Source organism: Mobula birostris, chromosome 22, assembly GCF_030028105.1.
Source record: "Mobula birostris isolate sMobBir1 chromosome 22, sMobBir1.hap1, whole genome shotgun sequence".
Taxonomy (NCBI): Eukaryota; Metazoa; Chordata; class Chondrichthyes; order Myliobatiformes; family Myliobatidae; genus Mobula; species Mobula birostris.
In genome coordinates this window covers 935925-961112 of record NC_092391.1, presented here as the reverse complement: position 1 = coordinate 961112, position 25188 = coordinate 935925, and the positions used below count along the sequence as shown (strand labels likewise).

The 25188-nt window shown below is 42.9% G+C and overlaps 1 protein-coding gene across 2 annotated transcripts in view; it reads right to left on the bottom strand.

The window, feature by feature from the left end:
• Window positions 1-25188, bottom strand: part of stxbp1a (syntaxin binding protein 1a) — a 166009-nt gene that overhangs the window by 85117 nt on the left and 55704 nt on the right. For both annotated transcript variants that reach the window (XM_072239885.1, XM_072239886.1), the window contains exons 2-7: window positions 23965-24014; window positions 22938-23019; window positions 15369-15445; window positions 11661-11739; window positions 9748-9851; window positions 850-998 (exon numbers count right to left, since the gene is read on the bottom strand). In XM_072239885.1, coding sequence (XP_072095986.1) covers window positions 850-998; window positions 9748-9851; window positions 11661-11739; window positions 15369-15445; window positions 22938-23019; window positions 23965-24014 — 541 coding nt within the window. The remainder of the gene's footprint in view (window positions 1-849; window positions 999-9747; window positions 9852-11660; window positions 11740-15368; window positions 15446-22937; window positions 23020-23964; window positions 24015-25188) is intronic.

Genomic DNA, 25188 nt, shown 5'->3' with positions numbered 1-25188 from the left:
TGATCAGCAATGATCACAGTGAATGGTGGTGCTAACTCAAAGGGTCGAATGGCCTACTCTTGCACCTATTGTCTATTGTCTAAATGTTGAAATCAAGTTTGCATGCATCATTCCACACTCTCACAATCCTCATGTTACCCCTAAACTTCTCATCTTTCACCGTTATCCCATAATTTCAAAATTGAGGTGCAACCCTTTACAACAGAGTTAAAGAGGATTTTTTTTTTAGCCAGAAAGTAGTAAATCTGTAGACTCTGCCACAGATTGTGATGGAGGCTAAATCTGTGGGTATATTTAAGGCGGAAGTTGATCTTTTCCTGATCAGTCAGGGCATCAAAGGGTATGACAAGAAGACAGGTGCATGGGGTTGAGTGTGATCCAGGATGGCAGAGCAGATCCAATGGGCTAAATGCTCTAATTTCACTCCTATGCCTTATGGTCTATGGACCCCTATTTATAGTCCCGCCCAACCCCAGCGGAAAAAGCCCGGTTGCATTTACCCTACCTATACCCCTCATAATTTTGTATCTCTCTATCAAATCTCCTCTTAGTATTCTATATTCCAAAGAATAAAGCCCTAATCTATTCAAACCTTCCTTATAAATTGGGTCATCCAGACCTGGCAACATCCTTGTAAATTTTCTCTGCACTGTTTCAACCTTGTTTACATCTTTCCTGTAGGTAAGTGACCAAAACTGCATGCAATATCCCAAATTAGGCCCCACTTCTGAACAAACAAGACAAGAGTTTCAGGAAGTCATTCACAATGTCAAGGATGTCCAAGGAGACATTAGGGTCACCCTCATAGATTTTAGGAAATTCATAGGAGCTCTCTTTGAGACATCTTACCCCCTGTATCTGACTGCAGGATATTCTTTCAGTGTGGCACAGAGGGTTGCAATTTGCTCGGCCAATCGCTCCATCAGAGGGTTTCGTAACTGCGTCTTATGAGGACTGTAGAAACTCTGGAATGCATCTGGTACATCCAATGAGTAAACCTGAAACACAGGAACTGTATAAACCCTCAGATAAATGAATATGATACGTGCAATAAATAAACCTGAAACACAGGAACTGTATAAATCCTCAGATAAATGAATATGATACGTGCAATAAATAAACCTGAAACACAGGAAATGTATAAACCCTCAGATAAATGAGTATGATACATCCAATAAATAAACCTGAAACACAGCAACTATGTGAACCCTCAGACAAACAAGTTTGCACCAAACAAGCATTTAAGGAGACCTCCCCCCGCCCCCCCCATATATTCTCAAAAACATCTGTGCATTGAGAAATAATGACTCCACAATAAGGACTTTCCTTCCAACAAAGTAATTTTGGATTGTATCAAAATGAAAGTGGGGCATACAATATTGCAAAGATTAATGAAAGGCCAGTGGATTGGGTAATCTTACAAGACAACAAAGAGTGACTAAACTTATTAAAACGGAAGAAAAGAATTATGAGTAAGTTTGCAAGAAATGATGAGTAAGAGCTTCTGCAAGTATATAAAGGCAAACAGCGTTGCTATAGTAAACATTTGTTCTGTAGAGATTCAGGAATTAATAAAGGGAAATAAAGAATAGATACTTTGTACCCCACCTCTCAAACCCTATGTCCTCATCATGAGAGGTGGAAATGGGTAAGGCCAGCCAACAGGACTCTGGTGAAGCTGTATAGAGCCAATCTCCTGTACAGTGGATACAGTGGATTACAGAAGCATTGATAAACTTCAACCATAACATCAACTTTGGGCCACGAAGAGGGCAGCTCATCAATGGACTATGCTCCACCAGGAGTTAAAGGCCCGAGAAAAATAAAGACTTTGTATGCCAATAATGACTGAAAATTTGGAGCAAAAGGGAGGAAGCAAACAATTGAAATGGAGAGTTTGCAAGCTCCTGGCACAGAGAAAAGCAATTATGAGACAGTTGATATATTGACTATGATCTTCCATGTTCGCTAGTTTTGGAAAGATGGATCCCAGAAGCCACAAGTATAATAACACCCCTACATAACAGAGAAGGGAGACAGGAGGCCAGTTAAACTGGCATCTGTCAATGAGGAAATTCTGGAATATATTATTAAGGAGAGAGTAGGAGGACATTTAGAAAATTGAAGTATAATCAAGCAGAGGTGCCACACATGAGGCTACTTAACAAGATAAGAGCTCATGGAATTACGGGAAAGTTACATACGTGGATAGAGCATTGGCTGATTGGCAGGAAACAGAGAGTGGGAATAAAGGGATCCTTTTCTGGTTGGCTGCCAGTTACCAGTGGTGTTCCACAGGGGTCCATTTTAGGGCCGCTTCTTTTTACATTGTACATCAACGATTTGGATTATGGAATAGATGGCTTTGTGGCTAAGTTCACTGATGATACGAAGATAGGTGGAGGGGCCGGTAGTGCTAAGGAAACAGAGAGTCTGCAGAGAGACTTGGATAGATTGGAAGAATGGGCAAAGAAGTGGCAAATGAAATACAGTGTTGGAAAGTGTATGGTTAAGCACTTTGGCAGAAGAAATAAACGGGCAGACTATGATTTAAATGGGGAGAGAATTCAAAGTTCTGAGATGCAACGGGACTTGGAAGTCCTCGTGCAGGATACCCTTAAGGTTAACCTCCAGGTTGAGTCGGTGGTGAAGAAGGCGAATGCAATGTTGGCATTCATTTCTGGAGGAATAGAGTATAGGAGCAGGGATGTGATGTTGAGGCTCTATAAGGCACTGGTGAGACCTCACTTGGAGTACTGTGGGCAGTTTTGGTCTCCTTATTTAAGAAAGGATGTGCTGACGTTGGGGAGGGTACAGAGAAGATTCACTAGAATGATTCCGGGAATGAGAGGGTTAACATATGAGGAACGTTTGTCTGCTCTTGGACTGTATTCCTTGGGGTTTAAAAGAATGAGGGGGGACCTCATAGAAACATTTCGAATGTTGAAAGGCATGGACACATTGGATGTGGCAAAATTGTTTCCCATGATGAGGGAGACTAGTACGAGAGGGCATGACTTAAGGATTGAAGGGCGCCCATTCAGAACAGAGATGCGAAGAAATTTTTTTAGCCAGAGGGTGGCGAATCTATGGAATTTGTTGCCATGGGCAGCAGTGGAGGCCAAGTCATTGGGCGTATTTAAGGCAGAGATTGATAGGTATCTGAGTAGCCAGGGCATCAAAGGTTATGGTGAGAAGGCAGGGGAGTGGGACTAAATGGGAGAATAGAGCAGACTCGATGGGCTGAATGGCCGACTTCTGCTCCTTTGTCTTATGGTCTTAATTTGGTCTCATGAAAGGGGAATGGTGTTTGACAAGGTAATTGGAGTCCCTTAAGGACAGACTGAGCAGGGAGAATAAAATAAATGTAGTGTATTCAGATTTACAGATGCCTTCAGTAACTACCATATAAAAGGTTACTGTAAACAGCAACTGCACGTGGGGTGGTTGAGGATGGAGTTAATGCATTAGCATGGACAAAGAATAGCTCATGGTTGGAATAAATCATGTTGACAAACTGTAACTAGTGGGATAACAGAGGGATCAGTGTTAGGTCTCACCTATTTCCAGTCAATTTTTATGAAGGGACTGAGTATACGTATTGTAGCCAAGTCTGTTGATGATATGAGGACAGATTGAAAGTAAGTTCTAAGAAGAAAACTAAAGAATAGAGAGGCTAGAATTTGCAGATAAAGCAGAACTTGGGAAAAGTGAGGATATCCACTTTGTAAGCAAGAACAGTAGGGCAGAATATCAGTTAATTGCAGTGCACAGAAATCTATGTCCTCAGTAATAATATCTGTAGTTGCAGTATTGTTAACAAGGCAATTGGAATGTTACTATTATTGCAAACAGAACAGAATATAAAGATAGTGAGGTCTGTTACAATGGTACAGGAGATCTCATTTGGAGGACAACTTATAGCTTTGGTCTCCCTACAAATACCACAGTACGTGTGCTTGCAACACTGTGTGTCCGACAGAGTGATAAGCAGCAGTGGGGCTCCACAGGGGACTGTCTTGTCTCCCTTTCTCTTCACCATTTACACCTCGGACTTCAACTACTGCACAGAGTCTTGTCATCTTCAGAAGTTTTCTGATGACTCTGCCATAGTTGGATGCATCAGCAAGGGAGATGAGGCTGAGTACAGGGCTACAGCAGGAAACTTTGTCACATGGTGTGAGCAGAATTATCTGCAGCTTAATGTGAAAAAGACTAAGGAGCTGGTGGTAGACCTGAGGAGAGCTAAGGTACCGGTGACCCCTGTTTCCATCCAGGGGGTCAGTGTGGACATGGTGGAGGATTACAAATACCTAGGGATACAAATTGACAATAAACTGGACTAGTCAAAGAACACTGAGGCTGTCTACAAGAAGGGTCAAAGCTGTCTCTATTTCCTGAGGAGACTGAGGTCCTTTAACATCTGCCAGACGATGCTGAGGATGTTCTATGAGTCTGTGGTGACCAGTGCTATCATGTTTGCTGTTGTGTGCTGGGTCAGCAGGCTGAGGGTGGCAGACACCAACAGAATCAACAAACTCATTCGTAAGGCCAGTGATGTTGTGGGGATGGAACTGGACTCTCTCACAGTGGTGTCTGAAAAGAGGATGCTGTCTAAGTTGCATGCCATCTTGGTTAATGTCTCCCATCCACTACATAATGTACTGGGTGGGCACAGGAGTACATTCAGCCAGAGACTCATTCCACCGAGATGCAGCACTGAGCGTCATAGGAAGTCATTCCTGCCTGTGGCCATCAAACTTTACAACTCGTCCCTTGGAGGGTCAGACATCCTGAGCCAATAGGCTGGTCCTGGACTTATTTCATAATTTACTGGCATAATTTACATATTGCTATTTAACTATTTATGGTTCTATTACTATTTATTATTTATGGAGCAACTGTAACGAAAACCAATTTCCCCCGGGATTAATAAAGTATGACTATGTACTATGTACTATGTGTTCATTGGAATCATTTCAGGACAGGTTCACTGGGCTGATTCTTGGATGAATTATAATTGAAGCCCCCTCACCAGACTTGTATAGAAACTTGGCTTGTTAGCAGGCTCTGCTAACAGCTACCGGACCTAGCAGTGAGAAGGCCACCTTTCTTAAACAATATACATCTAGGATCAGTATGATTTGAGTCCAACCAAACAGGAAAATTGGGATGTTTTGATTAACAGAACCTCGATTTGGGCATACTCCCCATACGCAATTATCCATTGGCAAGAAATAACAGATTGTACACAGCATACAATTATAAAGAAAGGGTAGTTACAAATTTCAGATTTATCAGCCAGTTATTAAGAGGAAAAGAAAAAAAGAAAAAAGAGCCCATTACAATTAAACAAAGGAAATATACACATAGTTGGAGTTCATGTTGTTCAAAAGTTGGGTATGCTCATTACTCACGGCACTGAATTCTCACCATCAATCACTGGTAGAATTTCCCATCTTGGACTCCTTCAACTCGCGAAGCACTCATGCAATTGCATCTTCCCGTCGGATCAAATCCTACAGCTATCTCTCTCGACCTCCTCTCTGCATCTCTCCCCAAAAAGACCACAAACCCCACCAGTGTCTGCCACAAATCTCTCTCCATCCAGCTCCCTCTAGAACCTTCTCCTGATTCCACCCTCCTGATTTACTGACACAACATTCCTAAGTTAAAGACCTCAGCCCCTTATCTTTACCTGAAACCCAAACATCTCATCAGCAAGACAGACTGCTTCTACAGAAAGTTAGTGAACGAAATCCCAAAGGGCGTTAGCAGTAAAAATCTTAACCTGGGCTTTACATGAGGTTGGGTTAAACAAGTTAGGTCTACACACAATGGATCTTAAAAGAATAAGACATTATACTATTGAAACATACAGGAGGGATTTGGCCAAGGTAATTATGCAGAGAATGTGTCCATTCTGGGAAGGTCTAAAACTAGTTTGCAAATTTTCAGAATAATGGATCACCCATTTGAGAAGGATTAAGAATAATTTCTTATCTCAAAGTGTCAGGAGTTGTTGGAATTATCTACAGTGGATCCCTGAGGAATCCATGAATGAATATATTCACATAGAAACATAGAAAACCTACAGCATAATACAGGCCCTTTGGCCCACAAAGTTGTGCCAAACATGTCCCTACTTTAGAAATTACTAGGGTTACCCATAGCCCTCTATTTTTCTAAGTTCCATGTACCTATCTAAAAGTCTCTTAAAAGACCCTATCGTATCCGCCTCCACCAATGTTGCCGGCAGCCCATTCCATGCACTCGCCACTCTCTGCGTAAAAAACTTACCCCTGACATCTCCTCTGTACCTACTCCCAAGCACCTTAAGCCTGTGCCCTCCTGTGGCAGCCATTTCAGACCTGGGAAAAAGCCTCTGTGACTATCCACATGATCAATGCCTCTCATCATCTTATACACCTCTATCAGTTCACCTCTCATCCTCCGTTGCTCCTAGGAGAAAAGGCCGAGTTCACTCAACCTATTCTCATGAGGCATGCTCCCCAATCGAGACAATGTCCTTGTAAATCTCCTCTGCACCCTTTCTATGGTTTCCACATCCTTCCTGTAGTGAAGCGACCAGAAATGAGCACAGTACTCCAAGTGGGGTCTGACCAGAGTCCTATACAGCTGCAACATTACCTCTCGGCTCCTAAATTCAATTCCACGATTGATGAAGGCCAATACACCGTATGCCTTCTTAACCAGAGTCAACCTGTGCAGCTGCTATGAGCATCCTATGGACTCGGACCCCAAGATCCCTCTGATCCTCCACACTGCCAAGAGTCTTACCATTAATACTACAATCTGTCATCATATTTGACCTACCAAAATGAACCACCTCACACTTATCTGGGTTGAACTCCGTCTGGCACTTCTCAGCCCAGTTTTGCATCCTATCAATGCCCCGCTGTAACCTCTGACAGCCCTCCACATTATCCACAACACCCCAACCTTTGTGTCATCAGCACACTTACTAACCCATCGCTCCACTTCCTGATTCAGGTCATCTATAAAAACCACGAAGAGTAAGAGTCCCAGAACAGATCCCTGAGGCACACCACTGGTCACCGACCTCCATGTAGAATATGACCTGTCTACAACCACTTTTGTGGGCAAGGCAGTTCTGCATCCACAAAGCAAGATCCTCTTGGATCCCAAGACTCCTTACTGTCTCAATAAGTTTTGCATTGGGTACCTTATCAAATGCTTTGCTGAAATCCATATACACTACATCTACTGCTCTTCCTCTTCCTTCATCAATGTGTTCCTTCACGTGGCAGTTGAAGCCAAGATCAGATCTAATTGAACAAGCAGCTCAGGTTGATGGGCTGAATGGCCTCCCACTCTTTCCCATTCCTTCATTTGGAAGTGTGGTTTCATTAATTGACCATAGGAGGCAGATTGGTGTCTGAAGTGTTACTAAAATGTTTTGCACAGGCAGTGGAATTATCTGCTGTTGTTCAGAATGCTGATCACCTGCCCACAATTTAACTGTGCCTGTATGTTTAGCCTGGCCTGACTGTGCTGTTCATGTCATGCCTGCAGATCCCAAGCAAACACAAAATCTGGCCACAGTTCAATCAACGTTGTTTCTTTAACCAGACATTTCATTTCCTCTTCTGCATTTTCAGATAAAACCGAAACAATTGCAGAGTGAGTCAATATGAACACAAGCCTCTATATAAAGAAGCAAATAGCAGAAAGACAACTCCATCTGTTCAGTCATGTGACTGCAGGCTGAATGGAATGGGAGAAACCGTCTGTTAACAGATGGCCTCACAATACGTGTTTCCGTGGTCAGATTGTTCTGACTGTACGGTGGAGAGGGAGGGGGAGAGAGAGAGAGAGAGAGAGAGAGAGAGAGTGAGAGAGAGGGAGAGAGTGAGAGACAGGAGGAGGGGAGGAGAGGGGAAGAGGGAAGGGGGAGGGGGAGTGGAGGAGAGGGAATGAGGGGAAGAGAGAACAAGAGATAGAGAAAGAGAGAGAGAGAAAGAGAGACAGACAAGAGAGGGAAGCATGAGAAAGCAGAGAAGAGAGAGGGAGACACACAGAGTGACAGACAGAGTGAGAGACAGAGAGAGAGAGAGAGTGAGAGGCACAGAGAGAGAAAGAGAGACAGAGAGGCAGACAGACAGAGAGAGAGAGAGAAACTGAGAGAGAATTAAATTAGACATGGGAATGCATACATACTGATTCCTGAGACAGTGTGTTTGTTGTTTGAATAATAGTTAAATAGACTGAGTCCAGATTCCCTTCTGATCTCACTGAAACATACTAAGTTTGGAAGGGATTTGACAGGTTAAATAGAGGACTGATATTTAACCCGGCTGGCACATCCAGAACGAAGGGTCTGTCATTCAGGACAGAGATGAGAAAGAACAAAGAGGAAACTGTTCGTGGAAATCAGAGGCTCGAGCACCATCTGAGACAGGGAGGACTGATGTTTCAGGTCATGGCACTGAGGGTGGAGAGAGCAGATAGCCATTATGAGATGAGAATGAGGGGTGAGGTTGGGACAGGTAGGTGAAAGGTGGAACCAGCTGAGGTGGGGGAGGTTAAACGTAGAAAACACAGAAAACCTACAGCACAATACAGGCCCTTCGGCCCACAAAGTTATGCCAAACATGTCCCTACCTTAGAAATTACTAGGGTTACCCATAGCCCTCTATTTTTCTAAGCTCCATGTACCTATCCAAAAGTCTCTTAAAAGACCCTATCGTATCCGCCTCCACCACCATTGTCGGCAGCCCATTCCATGCACTCACCACTCTCTGCATAAAAAACTTACCCCTGACGTCTCCTCTGTACCTACTCCCAAGCACCTTAAACCTGTGTCCTCTTGTGGCAGCCATTTCAGCCCTGGGAAAAAGCCTCTGACTATCCAGATGATCAATGCCTCTCATCATCTTATACACCTCTATCAGGACTCCTCTCATCCTCCGTCGCTCCAAGGAGAAAAGGTCAAGTTTACTCAACCAGTTTTCATAAGACATGCTCCCCAATCCAGGCAACATCCTTGTAAATCTCCTCTTTACATCAAAAAAACTCTTTCTATGGTTTCCACATCCTTCCTGTAGCGAGGCGACCAGAATTGAGCGCAGTTGGACAGGTGCAGCCTGATTCGGGGTGTGGGTGCATGGGTAAGGCAGAGACAGAGGCTGAAGGTGCTAAGTGAAACCAGATAAGTGAAGGATAACCATGCGGACAGATGGACTTAGTGTAAGAAAGAAGAAACCCAGGTGATCATAGGGAGACTAAACTCTTCACACCCTGACCGCTGTAAGGATGCCATCATTTTTCTCACTTTCTCTTTCGCTGCTACTTCTGTTCTGAGAATGAGGTGCTCAGCTCCAGGATCTGTGAAATAACTTTTTCAGGAAATGTGGCTGATGGAGCCCTCATTCACCAGTCTGCACTCAAAACCGCACCCCTCTATCCAGACAGAACAGAGGTAGTTCCCCTGGTCCTGATCCCTGGCTAGAACTGGTGTTGGATCTCCAGTGACCTAGGAACACCAGCCTCTGGCCCTGTGGTCAGAACACCTTTCTTCTGCATCATATTCACTCTGACACTGAAACTCCCCACCCACTATTCTCGTTAAATAAAAATCATTTAATTTATTGTTTCTTGTCAAGAAGAGTAAATATCTATCACCATCACCTGCAGAATAAGCATCTATCAACAGCAGAAAATCTCTCCCACACTCCTCATTGGCTGGCGGATAGAATTACCCACCTGTGATTCATACGGAAGAAAAGCGATGTTGATTTCAGTGAGAGTTTTGATAACCTTCGATGCTCGGGACTTCACCAACTCATTAAACAATGGGTCAGCACATGCTGTCAATGACAAGGACAAGTTTAAATGATGAGGTCAACAGCAAAGTCAGTTTATCACCAGTCAGATGGGAAGATTATGGTGCTAGTCAAATTGGTAGTTATGAAAGTTAATTGTTTTCCACAACAATCACTACACATTGCTGACTCTGGTTTCAAGTCAACAAAGGCACTGGGGAGAATCAGCACACCTGCCCACTTTACTCCCAAAAACTGACTCTTTGTCAAAAGTAAGTCCTTCCCCACATGGTCCAAATCAAATACAGACGTTGTTTTTCCGTATGAGACCAGCGTGCCACATGGATTGGTGTTGGGTCTATTTGCATAACATCAAATACAGATGTTATTTTTCAGTGTGCGACTATTGACCAGTGGCGTGCCGCAGGGACTGATACTGGCTCCATTACTGTTGTCATATTTATTAACAATTTGGATGAGAAGATAAGTGGTATAATTGGTATGTTGGTGGATGACACAAAATGGGTAGTGCGGTGAACAGTGAAGAAGGTTGTCTAACATTACAACAGGATCTAGATCAACTGGGTAAGTGAGCAAAGAAATGGCAGGTGACATTTAATTCAAACAAGTGTGAAGTAAAACATTTTGGCACAGTGAATGACAGGTACTTGGGGAGTGTTATAAAAAAGAGGCACAAAGGGATTAGTATGAATAGGTACTCAATCAGTTGAAAGACCTGGCAACACACACAAAATGCTGGAGAAACTCAGTAGGCCAGGCAGCATCTATGGAAAAAAGTACAGTTGACGTTTCAGGCTGAAACCCTTTGGCAGGACTGGAGTAAAAAAGCTGAGGAGTAGATTTAAAAGGTGGGGCAGGGGAGAGAGAACCACCAGGTGATAGGTGAAACCTGGAGGGGGAGGGATGAAGTAAGAGCTGGGAAATTGAGATGAGGTGAGAGAGGGAAAAGGGGATGGGAAATGGAGGGTGGGTGGTTGGGGGTCATTACCAGAAATTTGAGAAATCGATGTTCATGCTATCAGGTTGGAGACTACCCAAACAGAATATAAGTTGCTCCTCAAGCCCAAACCTGCTTGTTTCAGTACTGTTTTTAAATCTATCACTCTAATAACTTGGATTTACACAGGTAAAAACAGACATATCATAATAATTACTATTTAACTAACAAATAATATTTTAAATTATTTGTATGTTTCTTTATTTCTATCAATGAATAAATATTTCAGAAAACATTGTGAATCATTCTACAGTAACAATGGAGGACTGCTATCAGTTCCTTCATAGCATCAAAATGATTTTTATTTGAAACTTTCAGAATGTTTCTCTCATTTCCCTTGCAACAAAAGAGCAGCTGGCATTTCTTGGAAGGCTTGCCAATACTCCGAGTTACCAGAAATATCCAATAGGTGATTGTTTAACTTACAGGCTGTGGGTAGGATTAGCTTCCTACGTGACAGTTTTAATAAAAACAAACACCCTGCAAACTCAATTGGAGCTGAAACAGTGACATTAACATACCATGATTTATCACTGATCTGCTTGGATCATTTCGTAAGACAGAAATTCTTATTGAGGAGTGCACAGTTCTGGGAACCATGATAATTATAATGTAACAATACTCCCACAGCTTCCTATCAGGCTCTGCCATTTATGCACTAATGGTAAAGTATTAAGACAATCATTGTTCCACAATATTACATCAAGGCAGTCATAATGGGTTGCAACTAATGCCAGAAGCCAGTTTCTCAAAGATAGTGTATTTGTAATATATTTCTAAATTTTTCATTATGGAATTGAAAGCATAGTAATAAATGCACATCACTGCAAACTTACAGTCTGTAAAGAAGACGTGCGCAGCCCTGTATTTGGAAGAGGGAGCATCCTTAAAGTCACTGATCAGTGCACGCACAGACTGAAAAGATAAGATCTCTATTCAGTAATCTTCATTTAAACAGTCTGAACTACGATGCAAGGGAAAATCCTTTAACGAAACAGTTATTACACTATTGTGCAGTAACTAGTTATTGTACTATTGTGTGATACAAACAATTTCATTGTAGATCTAGAAAAATAATGTTCAAGAGAGCACAAGTTGTTGGAAGTGGAGAATTAAATGGTTTGTGATCAGAAATGCTAGCAAAGAGCCTCCTTGACAAAAATCTACTCTGATCAACTAAAGTGAATTAATCTGAAGGAAATGATGTTCTTTATTTCATTATTGTAGGCTACACTCTGCTGAACTCATAACAGTGGTTGTACAAATCATAATATCTGCCTTCCTCATGGATGTTCTCAATCTCAACGTGCTTGTGTTTGACTAATTTTAAAGGGAATTCAGATCATTCTCAATATCTATTTCTTCACAATTCCTACTTTACTGGAACTACTACTATAATCAAAGGTCACAAGATCATCACTGTACAGTTTCAAAGACCTCACAGGTCTCTGCCCAGCTCAGTCTATCTTCCACTTAAACCTTCATTGATGCGTCAGTCACTTTCAATCCCAACGACAGCCTAGGCTGTCGTCCATTATTCTCCTTCCATTCACTCATTAAATCCTTGCTGGTAGCCTCCTACCATGTACAACGGCCAACACGGCATCACATCATCTCTTCCACTGCACTAGACCCACCATTTGCACTTTATGTTCATCTTTGTATTTAAGTCCCCTCCAAGCTTCTCCCTGCCTGCAGTCTCCTCCTGAAGCGGAACTCACCAAATTCCATTTGTATGTGTGCCTCTACCACTAGCCCTGGCAGTGCATTCCACTGTGTAAGAAACATACCTCCCATAACCTTAAAATTATGCCCTCTTGTATTAACCACTGCCACCCTGGGAAAAAAAGGTGCTTTCTCTCCACTCTATCTATGACTTTTATCATCTTATATACAGTGACTATGAAAAGTATTCACTCTTCCCTTGGAAGTCTTCGTGTTTATTGTTTTACAACATTGAATCACAGTGGATTTAATTTGGCTTTTTTTGAACACTGATCGACAGAAAAAGAAACTCTTTCGTATCAAAGTGAAAACAGATCTCTACAAAGTGATCTAAATTAATTACAAATATAAAACACAAAATAATTGATTGCATAAGTAATCACCCGCTTCAGGTCAGTATTTAGTAGATGCACCTCTGGCAGCAATTACAGCCTTTAGTCTGTGTGGATCGATCTCTATCGGCTTTCCACATCTGGACACTACATTTCTACCCCACTCTTCTTTACAAATCTGCTCAAGGTCTGTCAGATTGCATGTGGATTGTGAGTGAACAGTCCCTTTCAAGTCCAGCCACAGATTTTCAATTGGATTGAGGTCTAGACTCTGAATTAGCCACTCCAGGACATTAACTTTGCTGTTTTTAAGCCATTCCTCTATAGCTTTGGCTTTATGCTTGGGGTCATTGTCTTGCTGGAAAACAAATATTCTCCCAAGTCGCAGTGCTCTTGCAGGCTGCATCAGGTTTTCCTCCAGGATTTCCGTGTATTTTGCTGCATTCATTTTACCCTCTACCTTCACAAACCTTCCAGGGCCTGCTGCAGTGAAGCATCCCCACAGTATGATGCAGCTACTACCATGCTTCACAGTAGGGATGGTGTGTTTTTGATAATGTGCGGTGTTTGCCTTTGATGGCCAAAATGCTCAATTTTGGTTTCGTCAGACCATAGAACCTTCTTCCAGCTGACTTCAGCATCTCCCACATGCCTTCTGCCAAACTGTAGCCAAGATTTCATGTGAGTTTTTTTCAACAGTTGTTTCTCTTTGCCACTCTCCCATAAAGCTGTGACTGGTGAAGCACCTGGGCAACAATTGTGGTATGCTCAATCTCTCCCATCTCCTCCAGAGTTGTCATAGGACTCTTGGTGGCCTCCTCACTAGTCTCCTTCCTACACGGTCGCTCAATGCTTGAAGGCAGCCTGCTCTAGGCAAATTTACAGACGTCCCATATTCTTTCCATTTCTTGATGATTGACTTTACTGTACTCCAAGGGACATTCAGTGACTTTCAAATTTTCTTGCATCCATCTCCTGACTTGTGCTTTTCAATAACCCTTCACGGAGTTGCTTGGAGCGTTCTTTTGACTTCATGGCATAGTCTTTGCCAGGATACTGACTCACCAGCAGCTGGACCTTTCAAATGTATTTTTATGACAATCAGTTGAAGCACCTTGACTGCACACAGTTCCCCAAAAACAGATTTCCATTTAATTAATTATGTGACTTCTAAAACCAATTGGCTGCACCAGTGACTTGATGTGTCATTTTAAAAGAGGGCAAATACTTGTAATCAATTACTTTGTATTTTATATTTGCAATTAATTTAGATCACTTTGTAGCGATCTGTTTTCACTTTGACTCAAAAGAGTTTTTTTCTGTTGATCGGTGTCAAAAAAGCCAAATTAAGTCCATTGTAATTCAATGTTGTAAAACAATAAAACATGAAAACATGATCGCTTCTCATCCTCCTTCACTCCAAAGAGAAAAGCCCTAGCTTGCTCAACCTAACCTCATGAGTCATGCTCTCTAATCCAGGCAGCATCCTGGTAAGTCTCTTCTACACCCTCTCTAAAGCTTCCATGTCCTTCTTATAATGATGTGACCAGAATGGAACACAATATTCCAATTGCAAATTTTCTTGCATCCATCTCCTGACTTGTGCTTTTCAATAACCCTTCACGGAGTTGCTTGGAGCGTTCTTTCCAAGTGTGGCCTTGCCAGAGCTTTATAGATCTGCAACATTACCTTGCAGTCTTTGAACTCAATCTGCTGACTAATGAAGGTAATATGTCTTCTTAACCACCTTATCAACTTGAGCAACAACTTTAAGGGATCTATGAACGTGGACCCCAAGATCCCTGTGTTCCTCTACACTGCTAAGAATCCTACCATTATTCTGTATTCTGCTATCAAGTTCAACCTTCCAAAGTGAATCACTTCGCACTTTTCTGATTGAACTCCATCAGCCATTTCTCAGCCCAGCTCGGCATCCTGTCAATATCTCATTGTAAGCTACGGTGACCTTCTACACTATCCACATTTCCACCAACCTTCCAGTCATCAACAAACTTACTTAGCCACCCCTTCCATGTCCTTATCCAAGTCATTTATAAAAGTCACAAAAGAGCAGGGGTCCTAGAACAAATCTCTGTGGGACACAGATTTTATATTAAGACCTTACTATAACTTTGGCTGTTGTTATTTGGTGTGCAGGTTCCTTTGATAAGTTTGATTCTACAATCATATTGTTCCTGGATTGGATAGCGGACTGTTTGTGAACACAGCTCAGGTCACACAGTCGAGCACTGGCTTTACCAAATAAGGCAAGTGATCACCATATCATCATTATTTCTGACAGTTATGAGGTGCTATAGTGTCTGAGCAGTTAAACTCTGGACTTGGTGTAAGCAGTGATATTTGTAGCAAGTGACACTCAGTGAAATATCTTCTCCTTGCACACGTCAAGGTAAATGATGCAACCTGTACAGCTCATAGTTGTACAAACTCCTTCATGCACTGAGATGGTTTAACAGAGTCACTTACCTCCTCTGACGGAGTGATGAGATAAACTGCTTCCAAACTGGGCAGGGGTTCTCTGCGTTTATTGATGTCCTCAACAACTTCACCCAATCACCATTAAAACACAACAAGGAGAAGGTCAAATCAGCTAAGGTTGAAGACATAGAAAAAGCAGCCTTCAAAACCAGACTGAGCTGAGGACTAGAGGAGATCGAGAGGACAGAGACAGGCTGGTGAAATGGTGAGTACATGGACGGTGAAATTCAATGCAGCTAAATGTAATTCACAGAGCTAGAAAGAATGTAAGTAATGGTATCCAAAGCCCAGTCCATGGAGAACATATCAGCTATCAAACATTTCCATTAATCCCATGGCATTCTCTCCAAATTCTCATCAACTCCTTGAGGCTCTCACACAGGGTCGTTTACAATGGCAATTGAACACGTCATTGGGAGGAACCTAGAGCCCCAAGATGAAAGCCATACGTGCAAACTCAACACAGAGAATGGCAGAGGTCAGGACTGAATGTGGGTCACTGGAACTGTGAGGAGACAGGCCCACTTGCCTCTGTACTCACGGTCACTGAATTTTCAATTTTAACAAGGGTTGTAGGAAGAGAGAAACTTAAAATACTTGTACACAGATCTTGGTGGCAGAACAGATGAACAAACAAAAAAGCACTTGACTTATGGGCTTTTTTAAACAGAAGTACAGAATACAGAAGGTAGCGAGTTGCACTAAATCTCGTGGGAACCAAGGGTCTAATGAAAAGAAGGATTTAAAGGATATTACTATGAGTAAAAGGAAATGCTGAAGAAATTAATGTAATCAAAAGAGGTAACAGAATTATGAATCTAGGTTCAGCCCTTGACCGCCAGTGTTGTCTGAGCTGAGTTTTTTCCATCAGGTGCCCTGGCTTCCTCCCACATCCCAAAGATGTGCTACAAATGAAAATCAGAAAGCACACATCTGAAAATCCCAAATAAAAATCAGAAAATATTCAGAATCAGACAGCACCTGTGAGGAAAAAGTCACATTTCAAATCAAAGACACTTCAAGGTGTACGTAAGACAATAAGACCATAAGACATAAAGTAGGAGCAGAATTCGGCCATTTAGCCCATTGAGTCTGCACTACCATCTATAACGGCTGATTTATAATCCCATTCTCCTACCTTCTACACATAACCTTTGATACCCTGATTATTCAAGAACTTATCAACCTATACCCAATGACTTGGCCTGCACAGGCATCTGAAGCAATGAATTTCACAGATTCACCATCCTCTGGCTGAAGACCTTCCTCCTTATCTCTGTTCTGAATGGATGTCCCTCAATTCTGAGGAAGTTCCTCCTAGTCCTAGACTCTCCCATTATAGGAAACATCCTCTCCACATCCACTTTATTCAGACCTTTCAATATTCAATAGGTTATAGGTTGCAATGAGATCCCTCTCCCCCATATTCTTCTGAACCCCAGCCACTACAGGCCCAGAGTTATCAAATGTTTCTCATATCTTAATCATTTCATTCCTGGAATCATTGTTGTGAACCTCCCCTGGACCCTCTCCAATGTTAGCCCATATTTGCTTAGATAAGGGGCCCAAAACTGCTCACAATATTTCAAGTGTGGTCTGAACAGTGCCTTATAAAACCTCCGCATTATATCCTTGCTCTCGAAATGAATGCTAACATTGCATTTGCCTTCCTTACTACTAACCTGAACTGCAATTAAGCCCCTAGGGAATCCTGCATGAGGACTCCCAAGTTCCTTCGCACCTCTGATTTTAAATTTTCACCCTATTTAAAAAATAGTCCATGCCTTTATTCCTTCGCCAAAGTACGTGACCATACACTTCCCAACACTGTATTCCAACTGCCATTTCTTTGCCCATTCCCCCAATCTGTCTAAGTCCTTCTGCAAGGCTCCCTTCTTCCTCAACACTGCCTGCTTCTCCACCTATCTTCATATTGTCTGCAAACTTGCCACAAAGTCATCAATTCTATCATCTAAATCATTGACCTACAACATACAAAATAAGCAGTCCCAATCTTACCCCTGCGGAACACCGCAGTCACTTGCAGCCAATCAGAAAAGGCTCTCTTTATTCTCACTCTTTACCTCCTGCCAATCAGCCTAGTCCCATGACCTGATTACTTGGGGTCTCCAACAGTCTCGTAAGATGCACCCCCCTCCATCTTTTGTTGAGCTGGTCAGAGAGGTACAGGACAGAGGGGTCCGAGTTGCAGGTGGACACGAGTGATAGGTCGGGGGGGGGGGGTGCCTCACCAAGTAGACCAGAAGTCTCTCCAGTAATGTCTGAACCTAGTTAGGTGAGGGGTTACGGAGGTCTCAGAGAATTCGGAGACTACTGGATAGGCTAGCTTACATAGCACTAGTGAAGCAGAATATGACCCCTACCGTTTTGGGGAGTTACGTCACTGCCTTGTGCACCTGGATTGGACTTTGAGTTTTGTGGGAAGGGTTGGCAAATTATCTCAATGTCATAAGGACATGACTAAATTTGGTGGGGGGAGGGTGTAACACGCTGTAAGGTTTCACTGCTAATGTAATGGCTTCTTTGTAATGTTCCACTGCTGAAATAATGGTTTCTTTGTAGCGGCAATATTTGGGTTATGACTAGAGATAACTGGGCATGATAGCCAATGAACAGGATGTTGTTCTTTCTTGTGTGTCTGGGAGCCGGGAATTTGTGGGTCTTTTGCCGGGGAGAGATGAGCAGAGAAGACACAAATGGAGAGAGTTGGTAGACCACTGGCAGAGTCGGCTTGGAGCGAGGGTCCGAAGGTCAGCAATGCTCAGTGGAGGTTGATGGTGGACGAATGGCCTTATCAGTGAGCTCCAACCTTGCACAATAGACATGTTTCGTGACAATGGGCCCTTTTTCTTTACTAACTATATAGTCAAATTAAGACTTATAAAGCTCAATCATTTAATCGAATATTGTGTACTGTTTGTTATTTCCCGGTACTGATTTGTAACAGGGGGACACATTGCCCAGCACCCACCCAAACGAGATTTCTTAAGTTTGGCCGGGCCAGGGGCTATCATCCCCTATATTAAGCCTCTAGCCGAAACGAGAGTTATACTAGTATCTTTCCTGTAATACCATGGGCTCTTATCTTGCCAAGCAGCCTTATGTGCAGAACCTTCTCGTAAGGTTCTTCGCACAATCCAAGTAAACAACAGCCACTAATTCTCCGCTGTTGATTCCACGTGTTATTTCCTCAAAGAATTCCAACAGATTTTTCAGACAAGATTTACCCTTAAGGAAACCATGCTGAATTTGGCCAATTTTATCACGTGCTTCCCAGTATCCCGAAACCACATCCTTAACAATCAACTCCTCCTCTACTGTAGAGATGAAGCCACACTCAGGTTGGAGGAACAACACCTTATATTCTGTCTGGGTAGCTTCCAACCTGATGGCATGAACATTCATTTTTCTAACTTCCATTAATGCCCCTCCTTCCCTTCACCCCTTCTTACCCCATCCCTTATTTATTTATTTATTTATTTATTATTTTTTTTTTTCCCTTTTTTTCTTCTCTCTCTTTTCTCTCTCTCTCTCTGTCCCTCTCACAATAACTCCTTGCCTGCTCTCCATCTTCCTCTGGTGCTCCCCTCCCCCTTTCTTTCTCCGCAGGCTTCCCGTCCCATGATCCTCTCGCTTCTCCAGCCTTGTATCCCTTTTGCCAATCAACTTTCCAGCTCTTAGCTCCATCCCTCCCCCTCCTGTCTTCTCCTATCATTTCGGATTTCCCACTTTCAAATCTCTTACTATCTCTTCTTTCAGTTAGTCCTGACGAAGGGTCTCGGCCCGAAACGTCGACTGTACTTCTTCCTATAGATGCTGCCTGGCCTGCTGCATTCCACTAGCATTTTGTGTGTGTTGCTTGAATTTCCAGCATCTGCAGATTTCCTCGTGTTCAAGTTAACTCTTCTTAGTTCCTGCCTAATGCGTTCAAAATTTGCCCTACTCCAAATTAAAACTCTCCCACAAGGACCATACCTATCCTTATCTACAGCTATCCTGAAAGATAAGGTGTTGTGGTCACTGTTCCTTAATTGCTCATCCTCTGAAAGATCAGTCACCTGGCCCAGCTCATTAACCAATACCAGGTCCAATACGGCCCTTCCTCTCATTGGACCATCCATGTATTGACTTAAGAAACCTTTCCTGGATACACTTAACAAATTGAGTTTCAGGAAGTATGGGATACAGAGAGGGATGATGAGAAATAAATTAAGGGAGTTGGGGATGCAGGAATTCATATTAAAAGGGTTGCTGGGCATGGGTGAGAGAGCACAAGTCCGGGTATTTTTAGCGTTTTTAAGGGGTACAGGGGTTTTTTTATAGAATATGATGAATAAACAGGAATAGGATACTAGGATGGTCAAAGATGGGAGGGTGAAGTGTAGGTTTGTATATATGTGTGTGTGTGTGTGTGTGTGCGCGCGCGCGCGCATGCGCGCGTGTGATTGGGTGAAGGGATTTAGAATGTATGTCTAGTGCACATTCTGGAGCAGAGGGTAGCGGTAATGCACCATTAAGCTGGATGCCAACCGCCGTAAAACAAGATACAGACAGACAGACACTTAACAAATTCAGCCCCACCTAAACCCCTTATGCCAAGAAGGTTCCAGTTTATATTAGGGAAGTTGAAATCCCCCATGACAACAACCCTCCTATTTTTACACATTTCCTTAATCTGATTACATATCTTTTCCTCAATGTCCCAGTAGCTGTTGAGGGGTCTGTAGTACAATCTTATCAGTGTGAATGCAACCTTCCTATTTCTGAGTCCCACCCAAATTGACTCAGTGTCTGACCCCTCCATTACGTCTCCCCTGTCCAGCTGTAACATTGCCCCTGATTATAGGAACATAGAAAACCTACAGCACAATACAGGCCCTTCGGCCCACAAAGTTGTGCCGAACATGCCCTTACCTTAGAAATTACTCAGCTTAGCCATTGCCCTCTATTTTTCTAAGCTCCATGTACCTATCCAAAAGTCTCTTAAAAAACTCTATCGTACCCACCTCCACCACCATTGCCGACAGCCGATTCCATGCACTCACCACTCTCTGCGTAAAAAAATTATCCCTGACATCTCCTCTGCACCTACTCCCCAGCACCTTAAACCTGTGTCCTCTTGTGGCAACCATTTCAGCCCTGGGAAAAAGCCTCTGACTATCCACACGATCAATTTCTCTCATCATCTTATCCACCTATAAGATCCTATTATTAGTGCAACTCTCCCCACCATCTTTTACCTCCTCCTCTATCCTTTCTAAAACTTCAAAAACTGGGTACATTAATCACCCATCCCCGCCCATCTTTCAACCAAGTTTCAGTAATGGCTACAACATCATAGTTCCATGTATTGATCCATACTCTAATTTCATCACCCTTACCCATAATACTCCTAGCATTAAAACATACACACTTCAAACTACGTGACCCATCAAACCTGTTATTTCAATCTTGCCTTTCAATACTTTTCCTGACATCTACCTCCTGGTCTAATCCCTCCCTTACCGACCTGGAGCTCCAGTTCCCAGCCCCCTGAAAAACTAGTTTAAACTCTCCCGAGTAACATCAGCAAAACTCCTGGCCAGGATACTGGTTCCCCTCCAATCAGCTGCAACCCATCCCTCTTGTACAGGTCACCCTTTCCAATGATCCAGGAACTTGAAACACTGCCCCCTGAACCATCTCCGCAGCCACTCATTTATCTATGCTATCACCCCATATCTACCTGCACTAGCCTATGGCACAGGGAGTAATCTGAAGATTACAACCTTGGAGGTACTTCTCGTCAGCCTCTTTCCTAACTCTATATACTGACTGTGGTGAACCTCTTCCCCTTTCTAACTATGTCTTTAGTGTAAATATGCACTACAACCTCTCGCTGTTCCCCCCTGCCCCCTGAGAATATTCTGCAAACACTCCAACGCATCATGGACCCTAGCACCTGGGAGGTAACACACCATCCTGGTGTCTCTCTTGCCCCCACAGAAACTTTCTGTCCCCCTATCAAGTCCCCTATATCTACCGCACTGCCTGTTGAGCCTCAGAACTGGCCACAGTGCCACCAGCCTGACAGCTGCTGTCATGATCTGATGGGTCATCCCCACACCCCCCAGCAGTATCCAAAGGGGTATACTTGTTGCTGGGGGGAATGACCACAGGGGAACCCTGCACTAACTTCTTAATTCTCTTACTACTCCTAATGGTCACCCATCTTCTGCCTGAATGCTGTGCTCTGGGTGTGTCCACCTCTTCAAAAGTCACACCTATAATATCTTCACCCTCTTCAGAGTGCAATTTCCTCCTGTCATCTGCCTGTCCTTCCTCACAGTCTCAGTACACATTGCACCTACTCAGACACCAACTGCCCATCCTCAGATTTATCACTCTGGTTTCCACCCGCTGTCAAATTAGTTTAAACCATCCTCCACAGTTCTAGCAAATCTGCCCCATGGATATTGGTCTCCCCTCGGGTACAGGTGAAACCCATCCTTTTTGTACAAGTCACACCTTCCCCAGAGGAAATCCTAATGATGCAGAAATCTGAAACCCTGCCCCCTGCACCAATTTCTCAGCCAGGCATTCATCTCTCAAATCATCCTGTTCTTACCTTCACTGGTACATTGCACAGAAAGCAATCCAAAGATTACTACCCTTGAGATCCTGCTTTTCAGCTTAGTGTCCAACTCCCTATATTCTCCCTTAGGGATCCCTTCCCTTTTCCTACCTACTGTATGTCAATGGTACCAATATGTACCATGACTTCTGGCTGTTCACCCTCCCCCTTTTGAAAGCTGTTGCAAAGCGGCCCTGACCCTGGCACCTGTGATGCAACAAACCATCAGACAGACAGACAGACTTTATTCATCCCAAGGGAAACTGGGTAAACATACAGGTATCTCTCTCACATCCACAGAATCTCTTTTCTGCTCCTCTGTCTACGGAATCCCCTATCACTATTGCACTCCTCTTTTCCCCTCCCCCCACTTCCTTTCTGAGCCACAGAGCTAGGCTCAGTGCCAGAGACATGGTCACCGTGGCTCTCCTCCCACCCCCCACCACCGTAGGTCATCCCCTCCCAATAGCATCCAAAGCAGTGTAGTTATTATTGTAAGGAATACCCACGTGGGGTGCTCTGAGCTGGCTTCCTTTTCCCCTTCTCTCTCCTGACTGTCATCCAGGGACCTGCCTCCTGCAAGTTCAGGGTGACTACCTCCCTGTAGCTCCTATCTATCACCTCCTCATTCTCCCATATGAGCCGAAGGCCATCGAGATGCAGCTCCAGTTCCTTAATACCTGTCTCCAAGAATGAAAATCTTTACTATTCACTTTGCTTTTTGCTAGCTTGAATTTCAAAGAACAAATACAAACTTGCCATGAAACATATATTTACCAAACTATTACTAGAATTTCCTAAATCAATTGTTAGAAGTCCCAAGATTTGGACATTTACACTGCAGCTGAAATTATCAATCTATCTTCATTAAAGTTGACACAATCTGCCCGGTTCCAACTTGAAGAAATAAGCTGACCACTCACTTGTGATACCCTCTGTCATGATATCAGTCATCTTGCAGCAGGAAGACAGCATTCTCATGCTGAGTTGGTCCACCACCAGCACCTGAAAAGAAACAAGTACAAATATTAATAACAATGTCAACAATGCCAGCCTAACACAATATAGAAATGGACATTATTTCTCTGAATCAATATCCCAGAATTCTGGCAACTAGTCTGGCAAGTTAACCATTCGGTCACCACTTCTTGATGGTTTGCATATGAATCACCCAATAAGTGATGAAAAGCACATTTCTGATCCTCTGTCCTAAACAAAATTCAGCTGGGCTCTGTTGCAGCTTCAGTAGTGAGGACATTTCAGTTAATAGCCTCCTTCTGTAGAAAACATTCCACAAAAGAAAACACTCAGGATGGAGGAGCAACACCTTATATTCCATCTGGGTAGCCTCCAACCTGATGGAATGAACATCAATTTCTCAAACTTCCAGTAATGTCCTCCTCCCTTCACTATTCCCTATTCCCTTTTCCTTCTCTCACCTTATCTCCTTATCTGCCCATCAGCTCCCTCTGGTGCTCCTCCCCCTTTTCTTTTTCCACGGCCATCTGTCTTTTCCAGCTCTGTATCTCTTTCACCAATCAACTTCCTTCTCTTTATTTCACCCTTCCCCCTTTCGGTTTCACCTATCACCTTGTGTTTCTTCCTCCCCTCCCCCCAGTTTCTGACTCTGACTCATCATCCATTCTTCTCCAGTCTGATAAAGGGTTTCAGCCTGAAACATTAACTATTTTCTTTTCCATAGCTGCTGCCTGGCCTGCCGAGTTCCTCCAGTGTGTTGCTTGGATTTCCAGCATCTGCAGATTTTCTCTTGTTTGTGATTGGACCACAAAAGAAGACATTCTTATTGCTTTTACTACTTTGATTGATATTTCTTGAAAATGATCCTCCAAAACAAAGGTATTTCCTAAACCAAATCTGCACCAGTCCATTACTTATACTAAATGCCTCTTCCGTTTGTTGAACACTCGAGGAAATTGAGAGATTGAATACCTTCCATTCTCCCTTCTTCTTCACCTTCTTGATGACATCATTCATAATTTCTGCGGTCAGAAAGAAATGAGCGTTAACCTTCAAATTGAACATAATATACATCTTTCCCACAGACACACCACGAGTCAATTTGGCTTTGTACAGGAGGGTACAGTGAGTGAATCAATGGCCACTTCATGTCCCTCCACTGGAGTACAATTACTTAAGTATCTATAAGGACATACGTATCAGTCTGCCACTCAAATCACAATGTTCTTTTTTTTCAGGAGATTGAATCAATGACAAAATGTTGAAGTGAACATGGGATAAATGTTTATATCTTCATCATCGAACATCATCCTTTTCATGATGTCACACACACTAAAACACAATATGTCATTTTATCACTGTGCCTAAGGATGGTCTCTCAAAGTCGCAAAAATCAAACTGTTCTCTGGATCAAACAGAATTTAATTATTTAGACAGCATCTGTTTAAGTTGAAGCGGGGATAAAATTTTGTCTTTTTTTTTTGTTTTTAAAGTACAACTGTGCAATTGGAGTAGACCCCTTTGCTAATGAGGTATTTTTGCTAGTTGGTAAGATTACATTCCTGTTCCTCATCCAAATGCATTCTTTCCTTTCCAGCCCTTGAGGATTTCAGTCATGGAGCCATACAATACAGAAACAGGCCCTTCAACTTAACCAGCCCATGGTGACCAAGGTGCCTCATCCAACTTAGTCCCACTTGCAGGTGTTCAGTCCATAACCTCCTAAACCTTTCCAATCCATCTACCTGTCCACCTGTTATTTTACCTGCCTCAACCACCTGCCCTGGCTCCTCATTCCACATACTGTATTTACCCTCAGTGTAAAAATTTGCTCAAGTTCCTATGAAATTTTTTAACTCTTACTTTAAACTTATACTCTCTCATTATTGATTTTCCAACCCTATCTACAGCCCTCATGATTTCATACTTCTCTATAAGATCATTTCTCAGTCTCCCACACCCAGAAATAAAGTCCCAGATTTCCCAACTTCTCCCTACAGCTCAGTCCCTCAAAAATAGTCATAGTCATACTTTATTGATCCCGAGGGAAATTGGGTTTTGTTACAGTTGCACCAACCAAGAATAGACTATAGATATAGCAATATAAAACCATAAATAATTAAATAATAATATGTAAATTATGCCAGGAAATAAGTCCAGGACCAGCCTATTGGCTCAGGGTGTCTGACCCTCCAA